The sequence below is a fragment of the Podarcis melisellensis genome, assembly GCF_964234715.1.
Source record: "Podarcis melisellensis genome assembly, chromosome: Z".
NCBI lineage: Eukaryota > Metazoa > Chordata > Lepidosauria > Squamata > Lacertidae > Podarcis > Podarcis melisellensis.
Genome location: NC_138547.1, coordinates 41404032 through 41427505, shown reverse-complemented (window position 1 = coordinate 41427505; position 23474 = coordinate 41404032). Strand labels below are relative to the sequence as shown.

General features: G+C 43.4%; 2 protein-coding genes across 7 annotated transcripts in view; both read left to right on the top strand.

Annotated features, from left to right (window-relative positions):
• MTM1 (myotubularin 1) overlaps positions 1–18718 on the top strand; it is a 31046-nt gene extending 12328 nt beyond the window's left edge. For 2 of the 3 annotated variants that reach the window (XM_081897635.1, XM_081897633.1), the window contains 9 exons: positions 727–810; positions 3012–3161; positions 3895–4083; positions 5799–5984; positions 6658–6864; positions 9461–9553; positions 10715–10828; positions 11331–11507; positions 16673–18718. In XM_081897635.1, coding sequence (XP_081753761.1) covers positions 727–810; positions 3012–3161; positions 3895–4083; positions 5799–5984; positions 6658–6864; positions 9461–9553; positions 10715–10828; positions 11331–11507; positions 16673–16831 — 1359 coding nt within the window. In that variant the 3' untranslated portion in view covers positions 16832–18718. The remainder of the gene's footprint in view (positions 1–726; positions 811–3011; positions 3162–3894; positions 4084–5798; positions 5985–6657; positions 6865–9460; positions 9554–10714; positions 10829–11330; positions 11508–16672) is intronic. The other variant, XM_081897634.1, reaches the window with a different exon arrangement.
• A 2714-nt stretch (positions 18719–21432) lies between these two features.
• The window catches only part of MTMR1 (myotubularin related protein 1), a 51567-nt gene continuing 49525 nt past the window's right edge, over positions 21433–23474 (top strand). For all 4 annotated transcript variants that reach the window (XM_081897619.1, XM_081897617.1, XM_081897618.1 and 1 more), the window contains exon 1: positions 21433–21844. In XM_081897619.1, coding sequence (XP_081753745.1) covers positions 21660–21844 — 185 coding nt within the window. In that variant the 5' untranslated portion in view covers positions 21433–21659. The remainder of the gene's footprint in view (positions 21845–23474) is intronic.

The following is a 23474-nucleotide window of genomic DNA, read 5'->3' as shown; positions in this document are numbered from 1 at the left end:
CACCTTTGGAGGTGTTTCTAAATAAAAGATGCATACCTAAAATATTTGAATTCCCAGGGCAGGTGTAGTTCAGATTACTAATATTGGCAAGAGCCTAAATAAACTGCAACTTGAGATGAAGTGTTCAGAATTGGCCCCAACATACTGTATACCCGCTCCCGCACTCTTAATGTTATGTCTGCACTGTTATTCCTAACCCATAATTTATAACCAGTTTGAAGTTGAATAATATGGATACAGAAACAACTAAATGTGGTCAAGAGATGCAGTTTGCATTCCCACATTCCTTTCCTGAACCCATAAGGCTTAGACAGGGTAAATCTGCACCTGAATGTTTGGGTGGAATTGCTTCAGGAGTCATTCTGCAAATGAGCAATAAGCACCCTTTTTTTCTCATTGATGGCAACTAATCTGTCTTACACAACAATGAGTGTTATTGGATAGTCTTCAGCTTGAAAATACATATCTCTCTGTTTGATGGAACAGGGAACTGCACATAACTAGGTTTTAAAGATAAATTCTCTTCTGCATTTACATTTCAAAATGAAAATGGAAGCATGTTTTTAACAGGAGGGAAGCTACTTGAATTTCAAGAGTGATTCTGATAGGAACATGTGCAAAGCAGTCACTGACTATTTTAGGGACGTAATTGAAGACAGCCTTGTTCCCTTGAAGGTACTTTTGTCTGTTGCAATTGCGAGGACTAATATTTCTTTTCATTCCTAGCCTTTTTTTGCATTTGCAAATGAAGAGAAGTTTTCTGAAAATGGCTGGCTGGTCTACAATCCCATGGTTGAATACAGGAGACAGGTAAGTCTTTTCTTTTCTTTACCACAGCATCTGCAGAGCTGTTTTTCTGTGTGACATTTTGTTTATACTTTGGGGTTGAATCAGGTTAAATGAACAGAAAAATAGGATACAGAGAAACTCTTTTTAAGTTACAAAACATTCAAAACTGACTCATGAAATAGTTTCTGACAGGTGTGATGTTGAACCATCTCTGGAGTGTTATGGGAAGGGTTGTACTGGTGGGGGACATGTCATCCTCCTTCTGGGGGTAGTTTGTCCATCTTTGGTCCCCACTCTGCATTGAGCTCTTACCTGTGGCTACTGGAAGCTGCCAGTATGTGACCACACCCTGGGAAATGTCGCTAACTGGCTGGCTAAACCAGGTGAGAGTAGCTGATGGGTCTCAAACCCTCAGTGACTTAGGACTTCCCCTGTACGTGAAGACAGGCTCCTGCAGATTGAGTGGATGAGACCGATAGTGGGTCCAATGCTCAAGAACGCAGTTACTGCACGTGATGTAGAGGGAAGTGAGGGGCTCGTCAACCTGGGAAGGTAGCCCATTTATGGGAAGGAAGACTTTGATCCTAAACCTCTGCTGCCTTGAGGCTATACTCCTTTGTGAGAAAGGCTTTGGGAGTAAACCCAAAGGAAAAGTCCTTACCCACTGCCTTTTCTTCAGGAGAAGAAAAGACTAAGGAACAAACCCTACACAAATTCAAAGTGGAGTCTCTAACACAGTTGGATGGCATCTTGTATGCCTTCTTCCAGCAATTCCTGCAGCCAAACTGGTGCCACATGTATTGCTCAGCAAGGCCAAGAGGGAGGCCTTATCATCTGGCAGCCCAGGACCTCCATATAATCTGCCACAGAGAAGTCAGTTTGGTGCTACGAATGCAGCAGAAACAATGTAGGAGGCAGCAGTTAAGGAGTTACCGGTCTCTTCGGCCACAGCAGGTGCTGTGATTATCCACCTGTTTGACTTCACCCCCAGAGGTGCACTCCATTGTCTCTTGAGACGACGACGACAACAACAACAACTGGCATCCTATATTGAATCCAGAAGAAAAATATTTGTTAGTAAAGCATTTCAGTTCTTAATGGAATTCACTGTATAGCCGTGTAGGTGTTTTTTCCTAGCCTTGGGATTTTAAAAAAACCTTTAGTTAGACATTTCTGACATTACTGATCTTTACAGATCATGCACCCAGCTTTTTTGCTGCTTTTATTCCACATAATTCAAAATGATTTGTGCAGTCAGGGCACAATTTAAGTGGCCTCTTCTGTGCACATCATTTCAAAATACCACACTTCAGTTTAAAAAGAGAAAATGACAAAATGAAAAATAGGTTCAAGTAAGATGCATCCAATTTAACCTCAGAACAATCCCAAAGCCTCATTTCATACTGCATTGTGAGAATTACAAACATAGATTTAAACAAGTTGAATGCATGTTAATATAAATCATAACTCACATGGATTTTTTCCTCTTGTAATTTTTCTGATGGAATATGGAGTATTCAGATTCAAGAATGCATCTGTATGGCCCAAGGTTAGAGATCCAGATCTTAGAAAAGGTGAAAAAATATTCAAAAGCCCACATAAATCCCAGTTTGCATGCAAGTGCAGATGGGGATCTAGTCATCCTTTCTCAATAATAGGTCCTGGGCTTTGGGGGTCGTCCTCCAACATCCTGTTAGGCCAGCAGACTCCTTGCAGAAATTAATTGTATAATTTGAACACAGAAGCTGCCTTCAACTTCATTGACCCTTAAGCACAAGGAATGGATATTTGGGAGTTATAATGGTGAAAAGAGGTTGTAGAAGGAAGCTTCCTTTCAGCTGCTTTCCATTGCCATTTTTGGTACTGTTTTTGGTTTACATTTTAATTACTGATTTTTCTGTAGGACAACAAATACCTTCTGACAGAGCAAATTCCAAGTACTTCTGTTTTTTTGTCAAATTTCAGAGAAGAAAAAGGTTCTAAGGTTCCTCACTGTTTTTATAATTTTTAAGATATAGAGAACATCCTATCAGCGGCATCTGCTCGCATGTGAGCCTTTATCTTCTTCAATTTCCTGTTCTGATGTTTAGAGCTATCCATGGTAAATTGGTAGGTGGTTGCCACCCTGTGGCCATAATAGCACACCAGTTATGTTCCTTGACACATGCTTTTAAGCAGATACAAGAAGGTGACACATAAATATTATCTCTTTTCTCTTTAAGCGTCTGCCCAATGAACAGTGGAGGATAACGTTTCTCAATGAGCACTATGCACTTTGTGACACTTACCCATCTCTCTTGGTAGTCCCATATAATGCCACAGATGAGGATCTCAAGAAGGTTTCTGCTTTCAGGTCCCGAGGTAGAATTCCTGTAAGTGATTTCATCTGTCAATTGTTTTTTGAAGTTGAGAACTGCTGAGCAAATGAGCATTTGAAAACAGAAACCTGTTTGTGTATTTCAAGGCAGGAAGAGAGCTATTATAAAATGCCTCCTAAGTTGCTAATTATTCTTGTCCGCTTATGATCTTACATTTAAATAACCTCAGCATTTTCTAAAGTGAGAGTATTGTATAATTGACTAAATAACTTAATTGTAAAGGTGAATGATATCTTAAAAGTTGTTATCTAGTCTTGAGCAAAATTAAAGGCCTCAATTTGAAAAAGAAAAAAAGGTAAATTAATTACTTCTCTTGTGGACTTCAGTCGAGCTCTTGTCAATATTTGGAACACTCCTGTTATCTTCCTTGTATGAGTGAAGGATTCTAGCTTTGAGCTGGTTGTTGTTGAACGCATTTTCAGAACTATTAACTTCCCATCCTCAACTGCGGTGCCCTTTCAAAAGTTACCGTATCATCTTAGCATGCACTTCCTTCTTTAGAAAGGACTTCCATGATTCACCCATATACCTGCAGGCCTTTCAATGTCACATGAGTGCGGTGAGATGAATCCACAGAAATATGCTTTCTGTGGTGCTCATGTAATATTGAAAAGGGTATCTAACATTAATTCCAGACTTGCTTCGAGAATTGAACTTCAGCAGATGCAAAGTACATTTTCTTCCGATTTTTCTGCAATTGGGCTCCAACTGTATTTCTGTGCCACAGGTGTTATCATGGATCCATCCCGAGAACCAAGCCGTTATCACACGCTCTAGCCAGCCACTTGTTGGTATGAGTGGCAAAAGAAACAAAGATGATGAAAGGTATCTGGAGCTCATCAGGGAAACAAATGGCCAGCTCTCCAAACTGACTATTTATGATGCAAGACCCAGTGTTAATGCTGTAGCCAATAAGGTAAGTGAATGTCTTTGTAGCGCCACTTTAACAGTAGCTAAAGAGCCTTTTATTTGCAATGTATTTTGTAGATATTAGAAATAGCTGCTACTTCAGAATGCTCTCTGGATTTGTCATTTGTCATATTCTGCACAGTCAGCTTTGGTGGTTGACCGGAACGTTATCATTTTGTGTCAGCCACAGAATCTGCTTCAAGTAAGCCTTTGTGGTAGGAGTTCAAGTTCCTCCTAACAAGATTTAAACTTGGCAAGCGGGGGATGGGCATGGCATCTCCAGATGTGGTTTATTTTAAACCATTCTGCCCTGCTGCTGTTAACTGTAAACCCTGTGCAACTTAAAAATAACTGAAAAATATATGGGCAATGAAATGCAAGCTACAGGAATGCTAAAATTTCAATAAACCCAGCAGGAAACCGCAAATAAAAAAATAGCTAGTTTAATCCACTTTGCCCAAATGCTTTGATTGAAAAGGGAGTACCAAAGGTGAGCAGGTTAGGACTCCCTAATGGGTAAGAATTGGAGTAGTGCCTTGCCAGCAGATCTGAATGGATGGGTAGGTTCATAGAGGAAATGATAAGCATACAAATGCACTCTCTTGGTTTTGTGTGTCTGCTTTCTTCATGTGCAACTTCTATGATATCCAGGACTGCATCTGGCAGCTCTTTCCTTAGTCTAAGAAGAACAGTGTTTCTGACCTTTTAAACTTTGGAAACAGTGGGGGAATTGTCATTGCTTTAAATGGAGAAAAATGCAAAATTTGGAAATTGTTTATGATAAGTCTAGTGGTTGCATTCCTTCCCTCCTGCACTCTGGCTATTCTCTTTGCTTTGTTATTTCTTGACCCACACCCCAGGATTACTCAGCCCCTCCCACAGCTAAATTTAACTGTCTCCTTTTGCTCCAGACAGACAGGGCCTAGATAGGCTTCTGCAGCCTAACATACTACATAGCGTTGATTAAAAAAAGAAGCACTTGCTTTTCCTTAGTTAAAAGAACTTGGCTAAACTTTGCTCTGCTTTGGGAAATGTGATGACAGCAAATGCCTTGGAAAGTCTCTTCAGAGTTTCCATAACTCCTCAGGGGTGTGTACTTTTCGTCTCTTTACTAGCCCTTGCCATGGAACATATTTAGCAACTAAATTACGAAGCTTATGAAAACTGAGACTGTTTTCTTTGTAGTGCCATTTGCTTATTTTTAAGTTGTGCTTGGCCAAAAAAAAAAAAATTATTAGGATGCCAAAGCTTGAACTGGAAAGATTTTATTAGAAGAAAGGAGGCTTTAAAATGGAATTAGAAGGCCCTGGGGCTGTGATTAAAGAAATACTAATTAGTCAAATGCTTATGGTGCAGGAAACTAGCAAATTTGGACTGTGTTACATAATACCCACTTAGATGTTTGATGTTAAACATACTATTCTTGTGATAGAAAGAAATGCCTTTTGAACCATGTCCACTTACATAAACCCTTAGTAGTTCCTTCTTGCTCTGTGTACTGATACTTATTGATCCTATCTATTTGGTAAATAGATACTGCTGCTTAGTGGAAAGCTTTGAAATATATTATAAACTGTCTAAACTCAAATTTACTTTCTTTTTGGTGAGAATATGGTATGATGTAACCACTCTTTATTTTTTAAGTTGCCAATTGTGTTTTCCTTATTGTAGTAATTGTGCAATGGAGGGTAAACACACACACTTCCTTTTTTTGACTCTCAGGCAACTGGAGGAGGTTATGAAAGTGATGATGCATATGCCAATGCTGAGCTGGTTTTCCTAGATATTCATAATATTCATGTCATGCGGGAATCCTTGAAAAAGCTTAAGGACATTGTTTACCCTCATGTAGAGGAATCTCACTGGCTGTCTAGCCTGGAGTCCACCCACTGGCTTGAACATATCAAGGTATGCATAAAAAAGAGCACTTGGCTCATTGTCATGGACTGGCTGGATGCAGAGCAGTGGGGGGGGCACCAGCTGGGGAACCCCCAAGGGAATGGTGGTGGGATGACAATGTGCGGTAAGAGGGAGCAGACTGGGAGGAGGAAGTTACAGAAGCTGAAGAGGCAACAGGATTTGGTGAGCAGGAAGAGGCTGGCAAAGAGAGTGGTTCAGACTCAGAGGCGGGAGAGGAGGGGGGGCAGGTGGCAGAGTGGAAGCAGGCAGCTGAAGAAGCCAAGGAGCCTCCCCCTCCTGCTGTGACCAGCTTCTCTCCCCACTGGACTCCCAGAACACAGAGAGAAATGAAGAAGGTGGCGCAATGAGAGACCAGGCAAAGGAGCCTTAGGCTGCTGGGGAAAGAGGAAGCTTAGAGAGCAGTCGGAAGGCGGGGACCTTCAGTCCTTGCAAGTGCCTCATTGGGGCAAGACCTACTGGGAAATGTTGCTGTGATCACTAGCCCTGCACTCTTTTGGTTACTTTGAATAATGGATTAGCTTCACTGACACTGGGTGCTTTTTTATTTTTATTGCTGACCTATGCCTGACACTTGTGCACTTATGCAGCACAGGATTGTGGTCTCAGTTTTTTAATTAGAACTTTAGTGTTACCTCAACTGTATTTTTGTTCCTTTTGCCAGCTTGTTTTAACAGGTGCTATTCAAGTAGCAGACAGAGTCTCCTCTGGAAAGAGTTCGGTTTTGGTACACTGCAGTGATGGTTGGGACCGTACAGCACAACTCACCTCTCTAGCTATGTTGATGTTGGACAGCTACTACCGGACGATTGTGGGCTTTCAAGTTTTGGTGCAGAAAGAATGGATAAGCTTTGGACACAAGTTTGCTTCGGTGAGAACAAATAATAACCAAGCTGAAGGGTCACTATCTGTCAGTCACAAGTTTCCCTGTCTGTAATATGTGGGTGGCTAGTCAAACAGGATTATTGTATGGCTTTTTGAGAGAGTGCATTTGAAGCACTTTGAACATTAAAAAATGCTAAGCATTGTTGAGTTTGGTGCTCACACAGAACACCAAGCCAAAACATGAGTTTGGTGTGAAACACTGTCAATCTCAGGAGGTGGCAGGGAGAACAGACATAATCTGTGGGATTTCGGGTTTCATGCATGTATGCCGCAATCATATGAGCCCCCATATGAGCACATGTGGGGTGTAAGTGCAACCACACATATCTCTTGGACAAGTGGACCTTTAAATTTTGTCCAAGCTGTGGTGTAACATTTGTCTTAGAGACTGAAATAATGAACTAGGAAATTTCCAGTTCAAATATCTCCTCTGCCATGAGCTCTGTGTGTGTCCTTAGGCAAGTGCCACTCCCCCCCCCCCCCACGTAATCTATAACAGTCTCTCAGAGACTGTCTTAGAGGTATTCAGACAGTCTTAAGCACCCCCACCGACCATCTGTAATATGTGGGTAATAACAATCTACCTCACGGGGTGCATTTAAGCTTTGTTGAGATATATGTAATGTGAGTGTTTATTTTTCTGATGCACAGTAAGGCAATTTTGGGTGCCAGTTTTGGTGTGTAATTTTAAGGCATTATGCTTTATGCTCTTTTGCTTTTGCTATGGCTCTTTAATCATGAGTACTGTTCAGCAGCCTATACTTAAATGTGTTTTGCAGACTGCCTGACACTTGATTGGATATACTAAACTTGCTTTGACACTTGGAAGAATCAGTTCAGTTGCAGTCAGCCTATATCCTATGTGTCTTCCGCCAGGAACATTTTGATAGTGACATTTTGATACATGCGTTTGAAGTAGTGCTTCTCTGTGTGCAATATGGCCCAGAAAGACATTAGTACATCACCTCTTCTTAAATTTTAAGACTCTTGCGTGAAGCTTTAAAGTACAAAAACAATAAAATCCATTATAAATTAGTAATGAGATTAAAACCATATTTGCAAGAGTAAAACAGTTTCACTAGCATTGTTGGTTTAACACTGATCTAAAGAATAGTGTTTTGTGTCAAGCAGTCATGTGCACAAACTTAATTTACCTGTGTTCATTTACCATTAGGCCTTTACAGCAAACTTGGGCTGTCATACCTGTGTATGTGAGCAGATTTTCCCAGACCAAAGAGACATGTCTTCTAAATCTTTGCCCTAAGCAAAACCACATTGTTGTATAGGAGCATAACTGGAAATTTGGCAGCTAACTGCTGCTTCAACAATAAATTAATGTGTCCTTTGAAAACGGCTCCAAGTCCATTTTAAAAGCCTTTGTTTGTGCCATCTAGTTTCAAGTTATTTGGCAAATGGGGCCACCTTTGAATAAATGAGCTGTCACTTTAGCAGTGTGTTGTTCAACATTTGGAAAGTGAAAAATGATTGGGGGGTTGTAACATGGGGGTGGTCCTGCAAGAATTGTAGATGATAGACTTATTGTGGTTCATATTAATGCTCCCCTTATTCATAATGTGGAAATGGGTAATGCTTGTGAAATGCATATTCTTAAACAGAATAGGTTCACAGTTTTCTGTATAAAAATACTTGGGGTGCTAAACTGAGAGAAAAAGCTCCGAATTGGAGACATAATCCAGCCAAACTTGAGCTTGTGCTTTAACTCACTCTTGAAATCACTATACAGTAACTTAAAAGCCCATTGTTCTTTTAACTGTGGTAATTCAAGGACACAAGCCAGCCAAAGTGTTCTGAGCCACAGGACCAAAGGAAGGCTCGTGGGGGTGGTTGGATGCAGGGGTGCCAAAGAAAGGGTGCCACCTTTGGCTCAACACACAAAGCAGTGCAACTATAAAATCTCATTGAGGTTTTATAAAGAGTGAACTTCATCCTGGACCATTACCGTATTTTTCGCCCTATAGGACGCACTTTTTCCCCTCCAAAAATGAAGGGGAAATCTGTGTGCGTCCTATGGGGCGAATACAGGCTTTTGCTGAAGCTTGGAGAGCAAGAGGGGTCGGTGCGCACCGACCCCTCTCGCTCTCCAGGCTTCAGGAAGCTATCAGCAAGCCTGGGGAGCCCACGGGAGTTCCCGCGGGGCTCCCCACGCTGTGGATAGCAGCCTGCCGCCCGGCACGTGAAGTACCCTGAAGCAGAGTGCCTCGCGCGCCAGGCAGACATCGGCCAGCCCCACAAGCTGGGGGGACAGCGGGGAGGCGCAGCGCCGCCATCCCGCTGTTTCCCGACCTGGTTTTGGGGGGGAAATAAAGGGGAATTTTTTCCTTTATTTCCCCCCCCCCCAAAAAAAAAAATATTAGGTGCGTCCTATGGGGCGGAGCGTCCTATTGGACGAAAAATACGGTAATTCTCATTTAAATTCACTGAAGAATAGTCAACATTGAGTTAATCTTACATTTGCCACCTGCCATCTTTCTGTCTCTCTGGAAAGAACCCAACCCTATTAATGGAGATTCCCAAGACAGAGTGAACTGACTCAAGTGAGGTTTGTGTGATTCTCATTTCAGAGAATTGGTCATGGAGACAAAAATCATGCTGATGCTGATAGGTCACCTATTTTCCTCCAGTTCATTGACTGTGTGTGGCAGATCTGTAAACAAGTAAGTTGTGTTGCCTAAGACTAATGTAATGAATGCAATCCTGTCTAGTTATACCTAGTAAATTGACTGGAAGTTGTTCTCTAAGATGACCTGTGTGAGGTCATCCAGAGACTTTGTCTGTGGCATCACCAATATGACAATGAACCCAGCTCTCTCTTGTTTCCTCTGACTAATTTTGGAGATGCAATGGAAGTTCTGACTCATTTGGGGGGGGCATGTGGGATCAATGAAGGTGAACAAACTGAATTTGTGGAAGGTAAAATTTCATTGATTAGGGGTTTTGATGACTTTGAAGTAGCTGTTCAGCATGTTTTGCAACGGGATGCTCTTTAATGCATCTCTGCTTATGCATGTTCAGATGTAGGAATGGCTAAGGGTATATTTTATCAGCCGCATCTGGTTTTCCAACTATCTGCTTTCTTGGGGAGTGTCAAACCTGGCAATAGTCTTTCATACTCCATTCAGCTCTTTTCTAGCGCACTTTATGTGGGGCTTCCTTTGAAGACCACCCAGAAACTTCAGTTAGTCAAGATGCAGCAGTCATAGTTTGTTCCGGAGTTAGCAGGATGGAACATATTCTGCCAATGTTATACCACTTTCACTGGCCAACAATTTGCTTTCAGGGAGGTGGTTTTGGCTTTTACATGCCTGGTCATAGGTTGCCTGGAGTCTTGTGTTTTGTGCTTCTCTTTAAAACAGCATTTTTGTAGGGAGGAATTCAGTGACACACTAAGGCGGTTGTTCTCTCAGGGCAAGCATTCTTTGGCTTGCCAGATGAACAACCCCACCCCCTGCCACTCCTTGCTCTGTGTGCTGTTTTGGGGGTTCCCCATACCCTCTTGAGCCAATGTGGGGTGAGGGGAAAGAAGCCCTGTAGAACAAACAGCTTGTGTAGGCCTACTGTTGTTGGGACCCATTAGTTAAATCCCGCCTTCAGTATTATACAAGCTATTGTAAAGTGTGTTATATCTGCATTGCAGAGTAAGGTGGGTTATAATTTTTGTAAATTAATTTCAAAGTGGTGCATGAAAAATATGTTGAGAAGGAGGATAAATGGAAAATAAATTTGACTTGTTACTGTTGCCATATGAAACAGACACCTCTGTTATTCAAAAAGATAAAAGATAACCTGCTCCCGATTTCTCTTCCTCTTGTGTCTAGTTCCCTACAGCTTTTGAATTCAATGACCAATTTTTGATTACAATTCTGGATCATTTGTACTCCTGCCGTTTTGGTACTTTCTTGTATAACTGTGACTCTGTAAGAGAGAAAGAGGTAAGTTAGTGCTCAGGTGATTTTGGACTGAGTTTGGAAAGGATGTAAGACTTTGTGTATCTTTGTATTCATGTTATATGCACCATTTCATGTTACTTGGGGTCTGTTATTCCAGTCATATCTTACAACATCTCTAGGTCCATAAAAATCAATCTGAACTCAATAGTGATCATGTTAAGATGAAAGCTGCATGCCTTTAATAACTTTATTTGAAATTAAGCTCTTTGCATAGTTACATTTGGTTGAAGCAATGAATGGCTAAAATGAAGTTGGTGACAGAAGAATACTAGCATTAAAACATATTCATCGTTTACATGCAGTTAGAAAATGAAGAGGTTGCCACTTTGAAGGGCTACTTTTGAAGATGCTTTTTAGCAAAGATACTGTATATCTATCGCCTGTGTGATTCTATAAGATAACAGCTGTGTGAAATGTAAACGCTGCATCACATTCTTCTACACTGTGGTTTAAATTAATGCTGACACTTTCGTTTTCTTTGCAGAAACTGAGCGAAAAAACGTTATCTCTGTGGTCCCTGATCAACAGTGCAAAATCAAAGTATATCAACCCCTTTTATGCTAAAGAATTAAATCGTGTTCTTTATCCAGTAGCAAGCATGAGGCACTTGGAACTTTGGGTCAATTATTATATTAGGTGGAACCCGAGAATCAGGCATCAAGTAAGTTTATTATGATTATGATTATTTTAAAGTATTGGACAGCTGCTGAAGTATTCGTAGCACTTTATAGATTTGTAACCTGTTTTCTCTCTCACTCCCCTTCAAAGTTGCATGAAAATAGGGAGCTACCTCATGCCACATCAAGCCACCAGTCTGTCTTGCTAACCGTTCTGTATCCTGCTTCTCTTCAATCTGGTGCCCTCCATATGTATTTTTTTACTGCAGCCTCCATCGTCCCTTACTATAGACCATGCTGGCTGGGGCTGATGTGAGCTGTGGTTAGTATATCTGGAGGGTACCAGGTTGGGAAAGACTGCAATGTTCCCAGGCTCCTAGTTCAGCTGGCTGAGATCCTTTTCAGTGGCAATGCTAGGGATCAAAATCTCCCTCTTTGGATGTCGCATCTGTAGCTATGATGATGATGATGATGATTTATTATTTATATCCCACTCATCTGGCTGGGTTTCCCCAGCCACTCTGGGCAGCTCCCAATTGAATATTAAAAACACAATACAGCATTAAACATTAAAAACTTCTCTAGACAGGGCTGCCTTCAGATGTCTTTTAAAAGTAGGATAGTGGCATATTTCCTTGACATCTGATGGAAGGGCATTCCACAGGGCAGGCGCCACTACCGAGAAGGCCCTCTGCCTGGTTCCCTGTAACCTCACTTCTCACAGTGAGGGAACCACTAGAAGGCCCTTGGATCTCAGTGTCTGGGCTGAATGACGGGGGTGGAGACACTCCTTCAGGTATACAGGACCGAGGCCTTTTAGGGCGTTAAAGGTCAGCACCAACACTTTGAATTGTGATCGGAAACGTACTGGGAGCCAATGCAGGTTTCTCAGGACCGGTGTTATATGGTCTCAGCAGCCACTCCCAGTCACCAGTCTAGCTGCTGCATTCTGGATTAGTTGTAGTTTCCGGGTCACCTTCAAAGGTAGCCCCACGTAGAGCACGTTGCAGTAGTCCAAGCAGGAGATAACTAGAGCATGCACCACCCTGGCAAGACAGTCCACGGGCAGGCAGGGTCTCAGCCTACATACCAGATGGAGCTGGTAGACAGCTGTCCTGGACACCGAATTGACCTGCGCCTCCATGGACAGCTGTGACTCCCAGGCTGCACATCTGGTCCTTCAGGGGCACAGTTACCCCATTTAGGACCAGGGAGTCCCCAACGCCCCCTGTCCTCCAAAAACAATACTTCTGTCTTGCCAGGATTCAACCTCAATCTGTTAGCCGCCATCCACACACCTCCAGGCACACACACAGGACCTGCACCACCTTCACTGGTTCTGATTTAAGAGAGGTAGAGCTGGGTGTTATCTGCGCACTGATGGACACCCAGCCCAAACCCCACGAAGATCTCTCCCAGCGGCTTCATATAGATATTAAAAAGTATGGGATATCTGAGGCACCCTACAAGTGAGAGCCCTGGGGTCTGAACACTCATACCCCCCCTTTTCTGTAACAGAATTGGTAATAGATTGGAATTGATCCCATATAACATGACTAGGCAGGACTCCAGCACTCTCCTGCCCCGGCCCTGTTCCCATGGTGGAGTCTACCTCCTTCCGAATCTGAGCAACTTTATCTGCAAAAAACTTTGCAAAAGCATTTCAGGAGACTTTGGGGCCCTACCAGGCCCTGGTGGTACAGGTGGTTCCGATAGATTACAAACCACCTGAAAGAGTCTCCTGCTGCTGTTTTGTGCAAATGCAATAGAGGCGGTAAAGAAGGTACTCTTCGCTGTTGGTAGGCTCAGTGTTGAGCTCTAAACTGTGTCCGGTCCAATTCACAATGAGTTTTTCGCCACCGGCGCTCTAGCCGTCTCAACGATTGTTTCATCGCCCTCAGCTCTGGGGAAAACCATGGGGCTGTCCAGGCTCCATGTAAACTAGGTGTCTCCAGGAGCACATTCGCCACGACCTGAAGCAGCTCGGGCAGGGAATCCTTGGTACAGCAGGGAGGTCAGTACACCAAAAGGAATCCTGTACTGCCCCTATTGCCCAACTTCCAGAACATGCACTCAGAAAACTGGGGTCCTCCCAATAGGACGCCTGGTGCAAACTAATGACTTCCTAAAAATCAATGCAACCCCCCCACCCCCCGCCCACATGACCTGGGTTGCTGTGCGTAAGAGAAATCTGGTGGACAAGCAGCGGCAAGGAGAGGCCCATCTGCTTCATCCAACCAAGTCTCTGTCACACATGCCAGGTCAAGTCCTCCATCCACAACCAGGTCATAGATGGCAGTGGTCTTATGAATCATTGACCTGGCATTGCACAGCAGCACTTTCAGGTCATGTGGGTTTCCCTTGCTGATTCCAGTATCCTTCCGGTCAGGACCCAGACCTGGAAGCAGGTTTAGTTCTTAAGCAACGACTAAGCCTGCCTCCTTGGTAATGACACATCTGCATACACTTATGGCTGTTGCACCTCGAAAAGGACCCTTGTAGAGCTGGAAAAGTTGCAGAAAATGATTACATATTAAAGTATCACCCGTACAGGAAGTCACTGGCGGGATTTGAAATACAAGCAGCAGATTAATGAAAGAATTAACAATACTGGTGTTTAGATAGTAAAATTGTATGTTGTAAAACAGGTAATGAAATGGAGTAGAAACCAAACACATGAGGAAATGGGGGTGGGATGTCAAAAAGAAACCCTAAAGGTTCAATAATGTATAATGTTCTGGGAGATTTAGGGAGATTTAATAAAAATGATTTGGGGAAAAAAAGAAAGGAAAGATGTTGTTATAGGCTACAACATTTGTAGCTGTTTGGGGGGGGACATGAATAAGGAGGGATATGATGAGTATAAAAAGGTGCATGGTGTTGCGAAAGTGAGGAAGGCTATGCTTACTAGAAGCTGGGAATCATCCAAGGAAGCTGAATGATGGGAGATTGAGGGACAGACAAGATAAAGTACTTCTCCACAGAATATACAACAACAACAACAATTTCCTTTATTCCGATAGTCAGAAATAAAACATTACACAGAATATACAGTTAGACTGTGGAATTCCCTCCCACAAGATGCAGTGAAGGCTGTCACCCTGTCACAAATTCAGGGAGAATGTGGCTCTTAGTAGCTATTAGCCATGAGGGCTATATTAAATCCAGTATCTGAGGCAGCGTGCCTCTGAAACTCAGTTGCTGGCGATCACAAGTAGAAGTGTGCTGTTGCATTCATATCTTGCTTTTGGGGCTCCTCGTAGTTTGCGGGTTGGCCACTATGAGAACATAGATCGGCCTTGGTCTGATTTAGCAGGGCTTATATTCTCTGCTTCCCTGTTTTGGGGTAATACTGGAAGCCAGCCATAAGAACATTTACTTGGAAGTACGTGCCATGGGAATGTGCTTGGGGCTGGGGAATTAGAAAGCTATAATGCAAGGTGAGTAATCCCCTTTTCTGCCTCAGTATTGAACCCCTTCTGGCTGCTCTTCAAGCATTCCGTATTTCTCTTCCTGGTTAACTACTGTGTAAAAGTCGATCTACTGAGGAGGAAAAGATGGGATACACTTGATACTTCTTAGCCTCAATATTTGGTACAACAGCTGGGAGCAAAGAGAGAAGAGAGCTTCTGTGTTTAACAAGCAGTCTTTATCAGCAATCCACTGGAAAGCAGCAGCAACCTCAAGGCAGCGTTTTTCTGTACTCTCTCTCCAGTTGTGTTTACAGCATGCTGGGGGCTGGAAGAAAGCCAGGCAATGCTCTGTATGCCATTCAGAGTTGCAGACACTATAAATCCAGTGTGCCTGCTTTGAAGGTCTTTGCATGGATAGAAAAGAAATGCATTCTAGAACATAAAAACACACCTGTAAATTAGTTTACTGAAGAAGTGTACATGCACACGAAAGCTCATACCAAGAACTTAGTTGGTCTTTAAGGTGCTACTGGAAGGAATTTTTTTTTAGTTTACTGGGAGAGAGATATGTAAAGTTGTTTCTTTTTAGCCACATACATAACCATAGCACTCGGAATGGGGACATTTAAATATTTTAGGGCAGGTGGTGCAGCCCAGTTACATGGAATGACTGCCCAACCTCCGCAAATGGCGTTAACGGTGAAGGTGTGCTGGTCTCGTTTGTGCTCTTCTTTGGCTTAATAGCAAGCAGATAAAGGGTTTGGGGAGGCAGATCAATGCTGGACTTAGGCTCTGCTTTAAGAGATTTGTTATTGAAAGGGCCTAGGAAAGCAAAGTGCTTGGAGAAATTTCATGTATTGCCATTATTTGTATTAAGAGTGTGTGTGTGTGTGTGTGTGTGTGTGTGTGTGTAAGTGTAAATGTCACCCTGAAGAAAGACCTCATTGAAAGGTGGAATTCTGGTGTCATTCTCAACTACGATCGATCTAACCTGCTCCAAGGCTTATGCAGATCACATTCCCCTCTCCTCCTGCAGGGCTAGGACTAGGAAGCCTGGAAACTTTTGCTTCTGCTCCTAATCAACTACAGTTTGTCATCTCATCCATACTAACAAAACTGTGGTTAATTCATTATAGTTGATTTAAAACAAGTCTTGCTTTCGGAACCAGAGAGAACTAACTACAGGCTGTTATAAGAGGAGGGAAGAGAACAAATGAGGTGGCATCTTCACATCCCCTGTTGCCTGGCAGCAACAATTACAACAGGCTGCAGCAGAGGAAGGAAGTGGGAATACTCTGCTGGCACAGCTGAGAGATGGACAGTGTTTGGCAACTTTTCTTGAACTTGTCCACCCGAGCCAGTCACTGCAACATTAGAATAACTTGTTCCTCAGTTTACCTATCTCCTCTCCCCGCTGCCCCATCTATTTTCCCTTTGTGTCTTGTCTTTTTAGATTGTAAGCCTAGGGGCACGTACTGTCTTTTTAAAAACTGATGTTGGAACCTTTACTGGTGAAAAGCAAGATAACTAGTTGATGTTAACCATAGCTCTGAGTGGGTGGCGCAGCAAGCTACTCTTAACAAAAAGCAGTTGTTTTTGAATTCTTCCTTGAGCCCATTTGGGAGGGAAATGCACGAACCTGCTAAATCTTGCTAAAGCATAATATCTGAGTGCAGCCAGTCATCTTTACATGAAGATTGAGGTCTTGGATCTGATTTAGCTATGAAATCTTGGATTATTCTGTATCTTCAGTGAAGTCCAAATAACATATTTTAAAATCTTTCAACTGTGTCTAGCAGCCAAATCCAGTGGAACAGCGTTACATGGAGCTACTGGCATTGCGCGATGACTACGTGAGACGACTAGAAGAACTGCAAATTGCGAACAACCCCAGATTTCCCAATTCCTCCTCATCTTCTTCACAGATGATGTCACATGTGCAAACTCACTTTTGAAGGAGACTGGTTGGATTACTTTCTTTGAACATTGTTATAAGTGGTGCTTATTCTGATGTATTGGACAAGAGGAAAACATTGATGCCTTATGTAGAGTTTTTTCCTAAAATCTTTGTCCATATAGGAGAGGATTTGAACACAAATGGGCTTTTAAAAATAGATTTATGTGCCTTTCACAAACTTTTGCCTGGGAAAAATGTCATCCAACTAGCAGTTATAATATCTTTAAAGGTGTTTTTTCCCCTCCTACTGCAATCCAAATAGATATAGCTAACGCTTTCAATAATAGCCATCATCTTTTTTTAAAGACAGTATGAATACATTTTTGTCTCTAGGCTCTCCTGCTCAGACTTAAAATGCATGTTTAAGTTCATATATTGAGCAAAGTGCCATTGATGCCAATGAGAAATTTGCTGAATCATATGCACATGTAAGAAGCCTGTGGTGTAAGAAGCAAAGTTGTTAAGGGCACATGCTCTTGAGGATCAATTACTGTGTGGACTAGTTTTATATGGTTTCTTACACTGAAAACTTATTTAAGTGATAGTGGTAAGCTATCATGACTTAAATTTGTGCCTATTCAGAGCAGCAGCCTTATGAGATGGAACATAATGTGTGAGCTTGTATAACTTGTTCCCATAATAAATTAGTATTTTTCTCAAATATATTAAACAATATGCAGAAAATAGGGAGTGCACTGAAAATATTTAAATGTTGCAGATCACTCGGTTTGCTGTCTGCCTTCATGTCAGTTTTTGGTTAAATTTTATAATTCCTTTCAGGAATCATTTAAAAACATTACAAGCACTTGTGAAGTCAGCACAGACCTTGCAACTTGATATTTTAATCCACATTTTATTTAGGATAAACAATTTATTAAGTGATATTTGGTCAGTTCAGAATATCTTGAAGAATAGGATTTGTGAAGAACTGTTTGCAGCTAACGTGACTTATTTTCAACATATTTGACACTTTGAGGGTGTTTGTCTACCATTTGTAAATTATTATATGTGTAATTTTTGATCTACAAAATGTAAGGTGGCAAGGATATCCTAGGAATAATTTGTAAATTAATTTGAAATGTTTGGAGTATTCTTTTCTTTGTAAAGTGTAAATATTTTCGGTTTCAAAGACTGAAGACATAAAATACTATAAATTTATTAGTTTTAGAGGACATTGGGATATTTTAGAAATAGTATATTTTCATTAAAAGAAAAGCAGAGCACATTAATACGGTTAATAGTATACTGATAAATTTGCACTACTTCTTCAGGGATAGACTGAAGTACTAGTAATAAATTCCACTAGTTGATGCATGATTTATTTCCTTCCACTTGATACCTGTCCTCTAAATTTCACACACCTTTGATTCTTTTGTCTTTATCTCATTGCACATGTACATGGCTTGTTGTTTTCTGTAAGGGTAACAAATCTGAGATGAACTGCATAACTTGAATTACAAGAAAACTCATGTATCCCATCAGCCTATTCTAAATGACCGAGCCTAAAACTCTGAAAAACTATGCAGACTGATATAATTGCCTTTTGTTTGCCTGCAGTTTTTAAGCATCTCATTTTTCACGGGAACCCTTAAAACATCATGTATGTTTCATACTGTCTAGTGTGGATTAATTGCTATCTTGCTTGTTTTTACTAAGTAAAACACTACACGCTCAGCTGGGGGTGGGGGGTTGCGGCAAAGCGGGGACTATTGTAAAACAGATTTAAATACATTTGCCTTCTCCTTATCTGCATACCATTGATTGATATTTCTACCACCACAGGTGATGCTGTGTCCTGAATTTTAGAGAATTTAATGTTTGGGAAAGTATAACTTGATTTTTTAATACCTGCTTAAGTCGTATGAAATAAAAAAGCTGAACATTTCTTTATGCCTCTTTTCTGGGTAGCAAACAGCCCAATCCTATACACCATTCCTAGGGGCCCACACTGTACGGAACAGAATTTATTGAACCAGCTCCAAGGAAGGTCTGAAGGGTGGTGATAAAGAAGAGGCCTTCTCTGTAGCAGCTCCAGTTTATAGACTGCTTTTCCCAGGTGCCTTGGTCCTCCCCACCTTACGAAGAACTGGAACTCCAAACCTCCATTCTTCCAAAGGCTTTAATGCTTAATCAGATCAGTACATTAGACAAACTACAGGTTACAAGTTTCAGAACGTACACCAGAGGTAATATACGTGGCTAAGTGCAACCTTAATACATTGATCTAACAAGCCAGGGGTCAGCCCCACAAACAACCCAGAGATGCATTTTAAATAAAAGGACACATTCTACTCATGTAAAAACACACTGATTCCCAGACTGTCCGTGGGCCAGATTGAGAAGGCGATTGGGCCGCATTTGGCCCCCGGGCCTTAGGTTGCCTACCCCTGTAACAAGCAGTACACCCTTCTGTACCTTTCTTTTGGAGTGTGGGGCAGAGTGTTTGCGCGACAAGAAGCTGGAGTTCTGGGACTGGGCGCTCCTTCACTTGGGCTGTGTCTGCAAGGTTGCTCATGCTGGCTCTGACATATCTCTGGAGGTGGGGTCAGGATCAGATTTACTGCTAGTTGCCTCCCCAGAAGGAGTTGTCTCACAGAAAGGAGCAGGCAGTCTCCCATCTATCCGTTTCTAGGGAACCACCCACTAAGAGTATACTCTCGGGTTCCCACCCTCCACATCTCCCTTGGAGAGGGCCCATGGAGAAGGATCTTGGATGGCTAACGTATGGTCCAGATTGGTTCATATGGGGAGATGTAGTCCTTGAGGTATTGGGGTTCTGAGCCACAAGGCTTTATAGGTCAAACCCCATGTTTCTTGCTATAACATTAATGATCACCAAGCTTTGTAAGTTTAAAAGTTACAGCTATATTGGGCATTCTTAATTTGGTTAGTGGCTTGCTGAATTGACGGTGGACTGTGAAATAGGCTAGTATATTAGACATTTGATTTTTAAGTGCCTGAATTCATTTTGAAGATGCAAGCCACCTTCATCAAACAGTTAAGCGCATGTGACTAGCAGCTGTGAGTGCGGTTTATTTTTAGCATATGCGTTTCCTTTCTGCTCTGCCACATGTAAAGGAGGGAGGATGTTACAAAATCTAAGGGGTACAGTGCTGGTGAGAGGTACATTACCTGTTGTTTTCACTAATAGTATTGTGGTGAGGAGTGTTCTTATTTTAAATCAAGGATTGGTAGCTCCCAAGAGCCTTGACAGATGGATCTTCTGTATTAGCTTCAGCATCTCAGGCAGAGAACATCAACAAACTACCTGGGGATTCTGATGGTCCTTTGTGATTTCCACTATAACTGGTTAGCAAATTCAGGAAATCTTATGAAATGGTAATCTCCCTCCCCCTCCTAATCTGCACCTTTCTTATCCCCTTTATACTTTCAGTTTAGTGCAGTGATGCTAAACCAACCACCTGGTAAGACCCTTATTGGAGAACTCCCTCTGCTTGCCAAAATCTGAGGCACACTCTATATATTATAAATCATGGAATTGTCAAGTTGGAAAGGGACCCTGACAACCCTCTAGTAGTCTAGACCAGCGCCCTGCAATGCAGGAATATGCAGCTGCCCTATGCAGGGATAACCTGCAACCCTGGAATTACCTGGCAAAAAGCAAGTTCACACCTCTCATTGAGTTTCTATACACATATACACAGTGCTTTTTTCGGGGGGGGGGCACAGGGGTACGCATACCCCTAAATATTTTGTGAATCTAAGTTTGGCCTCGTTGAGGGGCACTATTTCAAGATGAGTAGGATGTGCCCCTAAACATTTTTTTAGAAAAAAAACACTGCACATACATACACACACATATGAGACTCGTTTATTGATATATTTTGGGAATTGTTCATGTTCTTATGTAGCAGCATTGATTTATACTGTACTTTCTCCAATGTCAACCAATCATATTGCAAAGCAGTCGTGTCCTGTATTATAAAGCAAGTACTGCTGGGTTGTGTCTTCGTTTCCCAATGCTTTTCTTACCAATAAATTAAAAATCCGGCGTGGCAAATTTTCATTCTGAAAGTGTGCCCCAGAGATGGGAATTTATTTTTTTAAAAAGTTTTAGAACCGCTGCCTTGAGAGAAATTTAAGGAAACCACCCTCTTGCTCAAATTTCCCTTTCACCACAAAGAGGGTGGAGATTTCGAGAGTCCCATTTGCGCACAGCAATTGTCACCCGCCGATTTAAAAGGCATAAGGGAAGAAAGGGGGGGGGGCTAAGATGGGACGAATTAAAAGCGAGGGTGGCGGGAACCCATCCCAATGGGATAGAAAAGCGAGAAAAATGATCTGCCGTTCCAATCATGCTCAAGGCCAGAGGAAAAACACCCGAGAAGCAGCAGGCAGACACGTCGAAGCAGGGGGTGGGGGGGAGGGAATGGATTCCAACGGGTCTACTCCGAGTAGGAACTGGGCGCAGCCGGCGCGGGGACACACAAGCGCCGCGTGAACAGGGCTGAAATCTCGACGGCAGCCGCGGCACATTGTTCCCCCCTCATGCAAACGCTCCGCCGGCTGGCTCCGCCCGAACCGCCCTCTTCTACCCCCCCCCCCCCAGCTCAGAGAAGGATCGCAGCCTTGGCCGCCTCAGCAACCGCCTCTCGTGCTCCTGCCGCGGAGGCCTGTGGGTAGGGAGCTCGCAGCGCGCTGCCTCGGCGGCCGCCTCCGCCAGGTGACAGTTGGCTTCCCGGCTGCTGCCGCCGCCTCGACGCCTCCTTGCTTCTCCTCACGAGCCAGGCCGGGAAGCGAGGACGGAGAGCAGGAAGCCCCCGCTGCCCGCTCGCCCGCGGCCGCACTCCACGGCCACCGGCAACATGGACGGCAGGGCGGCGGCAGCGGCGGCGGCCGAGAGCGGAGCGGGACCCGCCGGCCCGCTCAGGAGACCCACGCGCCTGGCGTCGGTGGCCGGGCCCGGGGCGGCGGCGGCTGCAGCGACTGGGGCGGCCTCGTCGTCGAGCGCCGCCGGGTCTCGCCAGCCGAGTGTGGAGACCCTGGACAGGTGAGGGCGGGGAGGGAGGGTCGGGCCCCGAGAGGAGGCGGCGGGGGTGGCAGCGCCGCCGCTTTGTGCTCGCCGGCTGCCTTCTCATCACGCTCCGGGGGATTGGCTTGTGTGTTGTCGGAGGGAGGGGGAAGCCGCTCCCTATTCCTGGTGTCCCTTTCGTTATAAGAGCATCGGTTGACGGGAGAGAAGGGCTGGGGGGATGGGGTGGGTACGTGGGTGCACGCATGCATAGGTATCTGTGTATATGTCTGCATGTTTATATACGTGTGCATTTATATGGATATGTGTGCATATACGTACGTGTGTATGCATATATGTACGTGTGTATGCCTATGTGTGTCTGCATGCATGTTGTTCGGATGCCTGATTATCGTCTTCCAAAGCAACTACTCTATTACCAACTTAAGAATGGAAAGCGTAAAGCCTGTGGTCAACAACAGAGGTTTAAAGACTCTCTCAAAAAAAATGCAACTGACAGTTGGGAAACACTGGCCTGCAAGCGCTCCAATGGGAGAGCAGCCTTTTCCCATGGGCTTTGAAGACGTTTGAACTCAGGACGAAAGGTGCCAAGAGGAAGGCACGTTTGGCAAACCCTCACCATGATCAACTCCCATCCGGAAACTTATGTCCCTGCTTTGAAAGGACGTGTGGATGCAGAATTGGCCTCCACAGTCACTTACAGACTTGTCCTTAAAACCATGTTCAAGGAAGAGAATCTTACTCAGCTACAAGCAGTTGCCAGAGAAGAAGAAAAAGAAGATCTCTGTATACTATACATGTATTTTTACATTTTTATACAGTCATACCTCGGGTATATGTGCTTCAGGTTGAGCGTTTTTTCGCTCTGCAGCGACCCGGAAGTAACGGAGCGCGTTACTTCCGGGTTTTGCCACTCTCGCATGCGCAGACACTCAAAATGACATCACACGCATGCACAGAAGCGGCGACATGCGCAGTCGCGGGTTGCGTTCGCCTTCAGGATGCGAACGGGGCTCCTGAACGGATCCCGTTCTCATCCAGAGGTACCACTGTATTGTAATCTGCCATGTGATCCTTGGATGGAGGGTGGTATAGAAATAAATAATAATAAGTATAATATATATAATATAGAGAGAGTGTGTATTTGTGTGTGTATACTATATATGTATACTATATGCATGTATGCACCTATGTCTGTGTGTGTCTGTATATATGTATAGGTATAGCTGTTGGCATCCGTCTGTTTCGGAAGGCAGTGGAAGAGTGTGCCTTTGAGGGTGAAGTCGAATAGTTGGAGAGTTACAGCGCCTGCTCTGCCAGTAGAGTCCGATACAGGAGAGATATGTTTTGTTGCAGCTGGGGCAGATGAGGTTTTGCTGCTACAGGTGCACCATGGCATTTCTTCTCTCTGTGCTTTTGCCAGTGGTCATTCCTCCTCTGGTCACTGCTGTGGATACACAGTGTGACTAGATGCCTACCTCCACAAGATGATTGTGTCCTTCAATGAAAACGTGCATCAATGTCCAGTATGACAGCTTCTGATGCCTTCTCTATAAAGAGCAATGTGAAATAGGGCTGTGTTCTCGCCCCAATTCTCTTTGGCACATTCTTCTCCCTGTTGCTCATATGCCTTCAGCTGAAGACAGTG